Genomic DNA, 13,003 nt, shown 5'->3' on the forward strand with positions numbered 1-13,003 from the left:
GGGCTGAGTCCAGGACCATGCCCAAACTTTGAGCTTGTATCTTCTGGGGGAGTGTTACCCCATCTAGCACAGGCTGAATTACTATTCTCTGTTCTGCCTTCCAACTGACCAAGAGCACCTATGCCTAGATTAAGTTTCAGTTTGTTCACCCTCACTGAAGAAGAAGAAGAAGAAGAAGAAGAAGAAGAGGAGGAGGAGCAGCTTGGATTTGATATCCCACTTTATCACCACCCTAAGGAGTCTCAAAGCAGTTAACAATTTCCTTTCCCTTCCTCCCCCACAACAAACACTCTGTGAGGTGAGTGAGGCTGAGAGACTTCAGAGAAGTGTGACTGGCCCAAGGTCACCCAGCAGCTGCATCGGGAGGAGCAGGGAGGCGAACCTGGTTCACCAGATTACGAGTCCACCGCTCTTAACCACTATACCACACTGGCTCCTAGCTGAACTGAGACAGCTTCCTTAGATTTAGGTGGAAAGGAGAACTAGAGCTGGGTGCCATCAACATACGGATAACTCTGAATCCTGAAACTCTGGAATACTTCTTCCAGTGGTTTCATGTAAATGTTACATAGCATGGGTGACAGAACAAAACCCTGAGGCCAATGGCCATGGCGTCAAACAGGAGCCCCCCAGCACCACCTTCTGGGCTTGCCCCTCTAGGAAGGAATAGAACCACTGCAAAACAACAATAGAATCTAGTCAGTCTGGTGGAGCCTTTGCTGGGCCTGGAAGCGCATAAAAATAGGATGAGCCATCCTTTCTTCCTCCTCTCCTTCATGGCATCTTCTCCTACCATATGCTCCCACTCGCTTGCACTTCGACTGCCATCAAACCGTTCCAAGATTCTGCACAAACACCAGGCTCAGATGAAAAGCATGCAAATGAAGTAAGAGCATTCAAAATAAGCAGATTTCAATCCATTTTAATGACTTGTGTAATTAAATGTGAGCTTCCATGGCTCCCTCTGTTCAGAATTAGGAAGTCTTGTCCAGAGGCAAATTTTGCACAGCTCAGGGGTACTGTTTTCTATGCAAAGGTTCTGGAGGTATCCTTTGCTGGTTTCCTGGGGTCCTACAACAAGGCTGCTAGGAATTCCAGCTATATCGACAGGGGGGATAATTAAAAATATATCTCAAGTCTCCAAAGGATTGTTGTCAGAATCCCACCCAACACAGACCCTCAGGAGGCCTCCTCTGAGGAAGAGGTGTGAGAGAACTTCAACTGAGGACCTGGAAGAACCTGCAATAATCCCAAGAGCAGCCTAAAGTCATTTTGGCCTCCTCATAACCCTGTCAACCATATCCTGATCTCTGCCTTGAACCCAAATCCTCCCTCTTTGTCACCTGGGACTCAAGAGCAAAGGTGCTTGCAGACCTGGCAAGAAGGGGCAGGCGAATCCATCCATTTTGGTGAGGAAACCACTATTCCCATGCTGGAGCTACGATTCCCAGATCATTAAACCACTCTGACAATGGTAGCTCTGTGAGCAGAATAACAATCGCCTAAAAACTCTCAGAACCCTTAACAAACTACTGTTGTTTGGGGGAAGCCAGGATTGTTTAAAGTGTTATGATACGGTTTTAAATGTATAGTGCAGATAGGGCCTCAGCAGTGGATGTCATCATCAAAAGTTGACTTCCACACATGAAACTGCCACATTGCATCTATATTTTCAGACAGGACCAGCCCTTCCATTAGGCAAAGCAAGGCAAGTGCTACAGGTGGATTGTTCTCCTCTTGGGCCAAACACTTGCCTCAGCTAGCTGGTCTCTTAGCTCCTTCCACCTGCCAAAACTCACCTCATCCCCCCCTCACTTTAAGAAGAACCTGTAAGAGGGAAAGTCCTTCCCTCAGAGTGGGACACTCTGATTAGGGCAGTTGTGATAGCATCCATGCCGCTGTCATAATCTGCTGTGGGGGAGTTTAAAGTTGTAGTAACTTCAAACTTTTTTCTTTAAAAAAATGTTTTTTGGGGAGAAAAGAGGGGGGGAGATGCAGAGGAAGGAGGATGGCTACAACTCTGCAGCAATGGCTCAATCTCTTAATGCGGGTTTTGTTTTCAGAGGTTCAGTAAAATGAGACTAGAAAGCTTGCGTACACCTGCAGAGGCCTAGGCTATGGTGTGATAAGGGGGTTGGCTCATTTCCCCTGTCTTTTGAAGCCGAGCTGGTAGAGCTATAGTCAATTAACAGGGAAGCAGGGTGTGAGGAGCATAACCTTGATTTAAAGGGATACTTGCCTAGAAAATCCCCATATAAATTTTGGCAGAAAAACAAACACGCCTCCAACAAACAGAAAATCACAAACATTCATCTTTCCCATGCAATAATCAATACAGTTTCTAGTCACCTTTTCATTCTAATCCCGCATTTGCAGTGTTGATTTAAAGTGTTTTTCTGTCAGTTCTTCCACAACTCTCACAGGGTACCTGGCATGAGCTGGTTCATTTTTCATAGCTATAACATTCTCACCCTGCAGGAATTGGGTCTGTAAAGGAAAGGAGGTGCCTATCTGAAACAGGATTTCAAATGGAGAATGAATAGTGCCTAGGGTGAGTTGCCATTTCATGTAGCAAGAGGGGAGCTTAAAATGGTACTTGGTAGACAATGATGGTTAACTATTGGAAGATAGGAGAGATGTTAGGAAAAAGATGGCGTAGTTGTTGAGAGATTACCTCTGGAAAGCAGATCTAAGATTTAGAAGATCTAGAACAGTGCTCTTCAACCCTTGGGCCCCAAATATTGTTGGACAACAATTCCCATCTTCCCTGGTTGTTGACTGTGTTGTTGGTCATGTTGGCTGGGGCTGATGGGAGTTGGTGACCATCTAAAGGACCACTCTGGTTTTCACCCCTGCTCTAGAATCTATGGGAAATTACCAAATATTTAAAAACAACCTACAGTGAGCTAAGGCCCTGATCCAACTGCTGTTCCATGTAATGACTAATAGACTTCGGATGTAAATGAGTATGCCTGTACACATCAAAAGACACATCTGTCCCCATGGTTGAAGATGTTGTTGTTTAGTCGTTTAGTCGTGTCCGACTCTTTGTGACCCCATGGACCAGAGCATGCCAGGCAGTCCTGTCTTCCACTGCCTCCCGCAGTTTGGTTGAAGATGTAGTAGCTGCAATATTATTATTTTTTGCATTCTCCCACTCAGTCCTGCAAGGGAGCCTGTGCTGTTTAGTTCAGAGTTGTAGTGGCAACAACTGCAGGCTTTGCCATGCAAGGAGCTGACGCAAGCTGGGTTTGAAAGAAAGTCCTAACATCCATTTGCATTTTTCTTCTGTTAGAGGACCTTTACATAGAAGCTTCTGGAAGAACAGCTTCAGGAGCACAGCATCAACATGTCTAGCACTTTCAATCCAGTAGGAGACAACCGTAATCCCCATGCTTATTACTAATCCAAATGGAATGGAAGATCCACAGAGGTGACACAATTAACTGTGGTGCAAAACCCAAGTGCATCTCTTCCCCTCCCTTCCTGTTTCGTTCTGCCATCGCGGGGGAAGCAGCCGTCTGGAAGTGCTCTTACAGTCCTTTAAAATATCACATCTAAAGCTCCTGAAAGCAATCCAAGTCAGCCAGATGATCCAATTAAAATCTAACCACACAATCAAAGCAATGTATGAAAAAAAAGTCATTTCCACTTCCACTTCCTCTCTCTCTCTAGCTACCAACATTGCATCAACAGGCCAGCTCTTTTTAAAAACTGGGTGGAGCACCATGGCCATTAGGTTAACAGCTCTGTTGGTTAGAACCTACACTTCAGAAATTTAACAGATCGTGTGTGTAGTGCTACATACAGTGCTTTTTTCTATTAAAAAAACATGTTTAGGGGTAGTATCATTTTCCTACTCATATTGAAATACTGCCCCTCAATGAGGCCAAACTTACATTAACAAAATGTTTAAGGGTATGAGTACCCCTGCGTCCCCTCAGAGAGCAAAAAAAAAGCACTGGCTACACATACAAACTTTTTGTCTGGTTAAGTCCTTAGATTTGAGCTTCATTTGTTGAGAGCACTTCATTTTTAGGAGTGAGATTCTGTTTCAAGTATTGTTCACATGCAACAGGGAGAACAGCAAAGAGGTCCCAGTGAAGCCAGAAGAGTCCTCTTGAGCAGAACTTCCATTTAAAGCAAGGGATTGATGGGGGTGACGTCTGCACAGAAATCTGGAAGAACATACCGAAAGCCCTGATGGATCCAGCCAAAGACCTATCTAGCCCAGCATCCTGTTCTCACAGTGACCACCCAGATGCTCCTACATGAAGCCCCTAAGCAGGATCTGAGGGCAACAGCACTTGTGATTCCCAAGAACTGGTACTCAGAGGCATCCTGCCTCCGACATCAGAGGCAGAACATAGCCATTGTGGCTAGTAGCCACTGATTGCTGTACCCTCCATGAATCTGTCCAATCCTTTACTTAAGCCATCCAAGCTGGTGGTTATCACTACTTTTTGTGGGAGCGAATTCCATAGTTGAACTATGCACTGCATGTGGAAATAGTTTACAGTATTTAATCTATCCTGAATCTTTCAACATTCAGCTTCATTGCAATATCCTAGCATCCATAATACTAGGTTCTAGTATTATGAGTTTATGGGATGATTGTGGATGGGGGTGCCAACTCCTGGGGGCCAAGCCCTCCCCACCCCCAATATACTAAGCTAAAGGTAAAGGTAAAGGGACCCCTGACCATTGGGTCCAGTCATGGCCGACTCTGGGATTGCGGCACTCATCTCGATTTACTGGCTTCCGGGTCCTGTGGCCAGCATGACTAAGCCGCTTCTGGCGAACCAGAGCAGCGCACGGAAACGCCGTTTACCTTCCCGCCAGAGCGGTACCTATTTATCTACTTGCACTTTGACGTGCTTTCAAACTGCTAGGTGGGCAGGAGCAGGGACTGAGCAACGGGAGCTCACCCCGTCATGGGGATTCAAACCGCCAACCTTCTGATCAGCAAGTCCTAGGCTCTGTGGTTTAACCCACAGCGCCACCAGGACTAAGCTAGAGAGGCCTTAATCTGATGCCACTTTTCTCATGCTCTTCTGGCCTGAAAGTCATTTTTCCCAACCTTGACCGTTAGTTGGCGATTGTTACTGCATAATAAGCACCGCACAGTGATTGTGCTGTACAGGACAAAATCAAATGCACATTCCATGGTGCATTATCAGTGTGTGAGTGTGGAGGGGAATCTACCCTGGGAAGAAGGGACATTTTGCATCAATCAGTCCTTCCCCCTCACACATCCACCCACCTACTGCAGGCTTCCTTCAAAACAATGAGCTGCACCGCAAGCGACATCGTCTTTAATCAGCCTCTTCCCCTCTGGAATCCTTTTATAAATATTGCTAATAGCTCAGCACATCGTACAAATGTACAGCATGTTCTGCCTCTGCTGTCCTTCGAGAGTCATGGAAAGATGACTTCAGTGAAATATTGTTGCTCAGATGCTTTGGCAGATCTCTACCATAGGCCTACGCTTGCCTTTTCCCCCTGCCGTGCCTCCATCTCACCCCAGAAGACCTGCCCACATTTACTGTGATGGCCTTGAGCTAGAGATCTGGAGGAGGAAAAAGGCATCTCAGGACAAGGTGGAGCAGGCAGGTGATGGGACAGGTTATGAATGACCATGTAATGTAGAGAAAGAATCATTAGAGTGGGCAGAGAGGCTGAAGGCCACACCATCAGTTTATCATTGGGTGGGGGGTTGTTTATTGTATTTCTGAGTCACCCCATGCCTATCGTCATAAAAAGCAGGTTCTACTGTTATGAGAGGGAGGAAGAACCACAGCTCTGTCCAGTTTCTCAAAATCACACATTTTATAAACTTCTTTTGTGTCCCAATTTACACACCTTTTATTCCAAACTAAAACATTGTGCATTTTCCAAGGGGGAAAAGCTCCAGTCCCTGCATCATTTTGGTGGCTCTTTTATGCATCTCCCAGCTCTAACGTTATCCTTTTTGAGATGCAGAGACCAGAGTTGTGTACAGTATATCAACTGTGGCCAGACCATAGATATGTATAAAATCGTTATGACATTGGCCGTATTGTTTTCAATCTCTTCCCCTAACACAGACCTTGCCCTTTTCGCAGCTGTGACACCCTGAGTTAACATTTTTATTGAGCTATCTGCCATGACCTCAAACTCTCTTTCCTGATCAGCCATTGCCAGTTGAGACCCCATTGGTGTAAATGTGAAGCTGGTCCAAAAGGGAGGCTTTATTTGTTCAAAAATAAATCCCAGTCCTTAAATGTTTGCACTGGAGCAAGGCTCAGAGCTCTTGACCACAGCAAGGACAAGGCAAGAAATAAATGCCATGAAGAACAATGCACATGCGTAGATGTCAAGGAAAGGGAAACATAATAAAGCCCTTTCAGATTCTGCAGACATACAGTAGCTATAGAGGACAGCTGTGTAGTCAACTGTAATTTTACGGCACGTTCAAAGTACATTTCAAAGAATTCTGGACACTGTAGTTGACCGCTCACATAGTTACAATTCACATCAACCCTTAACAAATGACAGTGCCCAGAACTCAGGTGGAGGGCAGAAGATGCTTTGAATGCGCTTTAAAGTTATAGCATGTATGAAGCCCAAGCAAAATGGGAGAAATGAATCCTGAAATGAATGGGAGAAGCTTAGAAACATGCCAGACCTTATCAGTATTCCAAAAACAAGGTCAACGCGAAGGAAGAACAGCCTACTTGCTATTCAAAAGGAATCCTTCTATTGAACAAGAGACACATTCGCATTAGCGTTGTCAACTGCAACGATCCGCTCCAAGGAGGAAGAGGACAAATTATATATCATGGATGAAATGAGGACTTATAGATCCCTTCCCGCATACCCCTTGTTTGGAAAATTAACATGTTCAAATACTAGAGGGTGATAGGTTATCACCGATATGTCCTTCCACTAACACAGTGGGGGGGGGCAGGGAGCAGAATCTCAGGTCTAGGGATTCAAATGCAGACTCTTCCCATTCCACACACCCTTCTTCCCCACCTCCCCAGCCACACCACACCTGGGGTAAGCCCACTTCCTGTGTTTCTTATCCAGAGTAACCATCTGGCTACAATGAGGCACCCAGCAGCTGGGGGCAAGGGATGAATGTCTAGGGATCTGTGGGTCAAATATTTGTTTTTTTTAAGTTTGAGAGTGTGTGGAGTTTTGCTTTTGATGTGTTTATATTGCTTTGGATTTGATGGGTTTATATGTTATTTTGCATTTAAATTGTTTTCATGCTTATCTATTGCAAGCTGCCCAGAGAACATTGTGTTACGGGAGCAGGAACATGTCCTGGTCAGGTTTGATGAGGCCCTAAGCTACTGAATGTAATGGGACCCTTTATATGTCCAGCTGTCCTTTGTCAACAACAAATTATCTCTGTTTTTGTGTTGAATATATGCTATATGGTAATTTATGGAACTAATAGGGATCTAAAGCCATTTGCACATGTTGCCACGCAATTAGTCCAAGTAGAATGTAGGCACCTTATATACAGAAATGACCAAACCAGTGATATTTTAGGGAGCAGGCTAGCAGGCGGGGCCCATTACTTACATCATAGGAGCCTACACAACACAAAATACTGTTGCTGTATGTAGGTTTTATTTCATTTTTTTAAATCTTATATTTTGGAAATGTACATCCAGGTTTTTTTCCTTTAATTTTTTTGGGGCCCCTCAAGAGAGTGGGGCCCTGAGCTATAGTTTGTTTAGCTTATATGTAAATCCAGCACTGGTCCTGGTTTTCAGGTGTAAAAATGGCGTCAGGGGGAATTTTGCCGAATTGGCAAAATGAAAACCCTGATGTATGGCAACACGATGGAAACAGCTCAAAAAGCTTAAAATCATTAGGTTTCCTTTAAAAAGCTCAACAACTTTGCCGGTGTCAGGAATTTGGCAACCCTAGGAGCAGCGTTCAAAGGCCAAAAATAAAAAATAAAATAAAACCCAAAACAATGGCTGGCCATCTGAGGCATTGTGTTCCATATCCCACTTTTAGTACATTACTGTGTATATTTCTCTCTTCCCCCTTCTGCTAAGGAGCTTGGCCTCAGGGTGACACCTGGGGCTCCCAGTTTTACCCTCACAATAACCCTGTTATTGTGGCAACAGACACAGTTTATGGGCTAAGTACAGATTTGAACCCGTATTGTCTCAGTCTAAGTCCAACATTTGATCCAGCTGGTAATGCAAAGTATAGGAAATGCAGCTTAAAATTTTATAGGTGGATTGTGTGATGGCTGAGCTGGGTGACAACACATGTAAAATCAGTCAATAAGAGTATAATGTGCAACAGAATCTTGCTCTCACAGTGGCCAACCAGATGCCTGTGAGAAACCAGCAAGCAGGATTTGAGCACAAGCGCACTCTCCCCTCCTGTGGTAACTGGTATTCAGAAGCTGTCTCCAACTGCGGAGGGTGGAGCATAGCCGTTATGTGGTGCTTTTTCAAATAAATGTTTTATACTATTATTTCTGCAGGGACGCGGGTGGCGCTGTGGGTTAAACCATAGAGCCTAGGACTTGCCGATCAGAAGGTCGGCAGTTCAAATCCCCGCGACGGGGTGAGCTCCCGTTGTTCGGTCCCTGCTCCTGCCAACCTAGCAGTTCAAAAGCACATCAAAGTGCAAGTAGATAAATAGGTACCGCTCTGGCGGGAAGGTAAACGGTGTTTCCGTGCACTGCTCTGGTTCACCAGAAGCGGCTTAGTCATGCTGGCCAGATGACCCAGAAGCTGTACGCCGGCTCCCTCGGCCAGTAAAGCGAGATGAGCGCCGCAACCCCAGAGTCGGTCACGACTGGACCTAATGGTCAGGGGTCCCTTTACCTATTATTTCTGCAGTTGACCTGTCATGCCCAGCACCACGCAGTAGTGAGGTGAAGGTTTTGCCAGCACCCACCATGGGTCTCTGCCGCCTTCCTTACTAGTGTGCAAGATTGGGCTGAGATTTCCATGCATACTATCAACAGTAATCTTTAGCTTGGTCTACAAATATCAGTTTAATAAGAAATTTCAGGTGCTGTCTGGAAGTACCAGCCTTATCCCTGGAAATATCTTCCCTTATCCATTCTTAGATGTTTTGAGTCCAGTTGTGGCTACACCACAGTAGGAAAAGCATTTTGCACATTCTCAGAGGCAGTCTTATTTTCTCACATATCTAGGGACAAAGAGGAAGAACTATTGTTAGCTACAGATGCTCAAGGGTTTTCTCCTCATTTTTAAGTGAACCAACCTGATTCACTCTTCGTGGACTAAACAGTTGTCCTTTGATTTTTTTTTATACTTCTTTGGATTCTGTGATACAACTCTCAGTTCCACAAAGTAGTAAAATACATGTTGAAATCTGTATTTGAGGTTAAAATGTGTGTGTGTGTGTGTGTGTGTGTGTGTGTGTGTGTTATGATAGAATGCATACAAAAATGCCTATTTTACGAAGAATGCATTCAAGGCTATTGTGATTTTGTGTGTGAACTTTTTTATTAAATGGCAGATCAACCTAGTAATGGGATAAAATAGACATGAATTAAATAACCTGCAAAAGCAGACTGGTTGTCCCTACCAACAGTTTCTTTCCTTGAGGTCCACATGAATCTGGAGCCAGTTTTATGTCGTGTTCCAAAACAAGAAACAGCTTAATTGTTTAAGAGATTCTCTATGGGACAATTGTATCTTCACTGCCCCTGACTGTTCTGCCTTTTCTCTTGCTACAGGATTTGCCAAATCCCCAGTGTCTTGAGCGAGGCAGTGCTTGCCCTTAGGAACAGCAAGAGCACAGCTTGTCATCAACAAGAGACAGGCTTCCCATGAATTATTCTCTTCCCCAAGCAGCTGCTCAGCACTTGCTTGATGACTCATGGGGGACCTGGCAAGCCTACCAGCACCATCAGGAACCTTAGCAGCTCACAGAGTCCTGGTGGATCATGAGCGGCACACACTGCGTGTTTGGCAGCTCTTTGGAGTGCCTCTGTGCTTCTCTGAGTCTCACTGTTGCTTGGGGTTTCCAGCACAGCCATAATGTGAGCGATAAATGTTCTAGGGCTGGGTTGGCCAGCTTGAAGCCCATTGGGCAAATCTCACCCCAAGCAATTTAATTATATTATTATAATACCTTTATAACATGTCTATCTCACCCTTCATCATAGAAGATGATCCCAGATTGGCTTGCAATTAAGTGGACTCCCACATAGCCTACCTTGTTTTAATTAATGCTGAAATGTCCAAAGTTTCTTTTTAAAAGTAATAATAATAATAGTTTATATTGATTTTCTTTTCTCATAACAAATATCCAGTGTCATTACTTAACATTCATTTTCCAATTTCCCCCCTCCCTGTGACTTCCCCCAACTTCCATTTCTGGTTTATTACATCAAATGTTACATTCTGCTGTTTGTACATAATACTATGTTATCACCTGTTATATTTCTTTTTCTTTGTAAATAAAATTGTAAATGTTTATTTAAATCCTGCCAACGAGTCCATGGTTGTTGTTTTTTTTGTTTCTGCAAATAAGTTGTAAAAGGTTCCCATTCTTTTCCAAAGTCACTATTGTCCTGAAATGTCCAACGTTTCACTCAGAAGGGCAAGGCTTCCTCTTTTTTGTCTAAAGTTCCCTGGCATGTGACAAGATTGCAAGGGATCTTACCTATTTGCAGGGATCTTACCAGAATGCTACTGTCTTTTCAGGGGAGACAGCTGCCTTGGAATGTGCCATTTCAGCCAATCACACCTCTTCTGGCATGTCTGTTAACCTACAACTTGCAAGGAAGGTTGCTCTTACCTAATGTTTTTACTCTGCTACTTGATGATGATGATGATGATGATGATGTAAAAGGCACAGTTCTAATTTGAAAAAAAAAATACATCTACAGTTCTATTTTCAACAGTTTAGGCAGAATCAGCATTCATTCCAACAGTCACCCATTCTTTATGCTCTTAGAGTTTATGATTGATTATATCACACTGGGGAATTTAAGACAGGAATAACTCAGGTACAAGGAACATAAAGCACTTGAGATAGGTTAAAAGTTGAATCTAAAGATAGGCCATACATTCCATTCACCTAGCCTAGATGAATACTCACATTGAAAAATCATACCTGACTTAGGATGCCTGACTTAGGAAGCACATTCATTCCCTCCAGGAATCCTGGGGAGCGTAACTTACCTCTCTGAGTTTCCATCCCCAGAAACTCTAAGCAAACTAGAGTGGCCAGGAATCTTGGGTGGATGACGTGTTTTGAATGAGTTTTAAAGCTATAGGGCCTTTCCAGATGAGCTTTTTATATACATTCAGGATGGTTTGTGCTCTTGACACTATCAGGATTGTCACACACACTTCCACATTTAAGTTGATTTGCATCTATCCACCCTTGGGGTGGTCACATGGCATAAGCAGCAATCTGCATGGTCTGTAGCTTCCAGCAAATATCACAAAACGTTTCACACCAGAAATATTCCGGTGTAGGTTCTTTTCCCTACCAGTTTTGATGCACTATGAAAATATGTAGCTTGTGTTTTGTTTTGCTGTGTCTTTAGGCAGAGCTCCCAGATATTTTGCACTGAAGGTTTATTTACAACCTTGTATGAATAGAAAGTTTGACTAGTGAACCATATTTCCACCACCACATAAGGTGCCATACTTCCCTATTTGGAAGGTATCACCAACAATTACATTTCAAGGTCTACCTTCCTGCCTCTTCCTGCCAATCCACTAAGCAGCTCATCTTTACACTTCGTTTGCAAACGAATGAGCCAGAAAAATAATGCTGCTAGCATATCTAAGAAGACTGACAAATCAGCATGTTCATGTTCTCCAAAGCAAGCTAATAGCCACATGCAGGCAGGTGGAGTCTGCTTACAACTACAATGACCCTTATTAATCAGAAACATGTCACCAGTATTTGCTCCATGCTAAACTGAAACAAATTCTCCTTAATTAAAAAATAATTCCCACTGAGCTTCCAGCTCAGAGTAAGACCCTGTGAGTTTATTATTGTTTTGGCTCATTCAGGGAGACTGTTTATCGCAGCTCAAAGCATAACACTATTAAACCATATTAAATCCTGTATTAAATGGGATTTTAGCGGTGTCTTCCCTCCCACATTGGCCCTTTGCATAGGGGTATATATCATAAACTAGATAAATGCTTCATTAGAAAGAGCATTGTTTCTTTCTAGACTTGAGTCATGTGTTCTTGAGCAATTCAGAAAAAAATAGTTTTATTTCTTCACCTTAAGAGTTTTTTTCCACCTTCACTAACAGTTAGCCAATGTTTTAACTAGTCTCTGTTCCTGTGCCTTTAACAGCAGCTCAGTTGGCGCTCATTATTATTTCCAGGATATTATAATGCCTATCTAAATGCTATGAAAAAGTCCCTGATTGTTTCTGCACATCAGGATGGCTTTAAAGCTACCGGATCATGCCAGGATGGGTTGGGTTTTTTGTCAGCTGGCAACCCTGTTCACCGAAACTAAATAAAATTACTACCTCTGAATATTCCCACCATCCACACACTGTATGAAGCTATGGAACCTCTTAACAAATTTTGCAACATGTGCCCATTCTCTGTAAAGGATTTTTCTCAGTCCTCTTCATTTTAGGCTTGAAGCCTCTTGTGGGTGCAGGTTCCATAGCTTAACCACGCACCGTGTGAAGACGTACTTTATTTTGTCTGCCCAACATTCAGCTTCGTTAGATGGCCACGGGTTCTAGTGTTACGTGGGGGGAGGGGAGACAGGCCAAATGCTTCCAGCAAACCTTTCGCCCTCATTCATCATCATCAAGCGAATTTCAGTATGAAATGAGGTCGGTGCTGTTCCATTTTTTCAAATTCTTAACAGCACTTTGCACTTGGGAAAGGTTATACATAAAAATGAATGATAACCTTAAAAGTTCCATAAAGAATTCAGAGCTATAGTTAATCTGGATTTTTGGAAGGAAGCACCCTGCTCATAGCCAACAGGCTTATTAAGCTCTCTTTCAGCA

The 13,003-nt window shown here is 43.6% G+C and overlaps 1 protein-coding gene across 5 annotated transcripts in view; it reads right to left on the reverse strand.

Annotated features, from left to right (window-relative positions):
• Positions 1–9,000: 9,000 nt before the first annotated feature.
• The window catches only part of LOC308474209 (uncharacterized protein), a 29,222-nt gene continuing 25,219 nt past the window's right edge, over positions 9,001–13,003 (reverse strand). For 3 of the 5 annotated variants that reach the window (XM_081000351.1, XM_081000350.1, XM_081000352.1), the window contains 2 exons: positions 10,798–10,859; positions 9,001–9,177 (listed from right to left, as the gene is read on the reverse strand). In XM_081000351.1, the coding sequence (XP_080856477.1) occupies positions 9,170–9,177; positions 10,798–10,859 (70 nt within the window). In that variant the 3' untranslated portion in view covers positions 9,001–9,169. Of the gene's footprint in view, positions 9,178–10,681; positions 10,775–10,797; positions 10,860–13,003 lie in introns of all 5 variants that reach the window. The other 2 variants (XR_013984546.1, XR_013984547.1) reach the window with 2 other exon arrangements.

The sequence above is a fragment of the Podarcis pityusensis genome (genome assembly GCF_964106645.2).
Source record: "Podarcis pityusensis genome assembly, chromosome: 3".
Lineage (NCBI taxonomy): Eukaryota > Metazoa > Chordata > Lepidosauria > Squamata > Lacertidae > Podarcis > Podarcis pityusensis.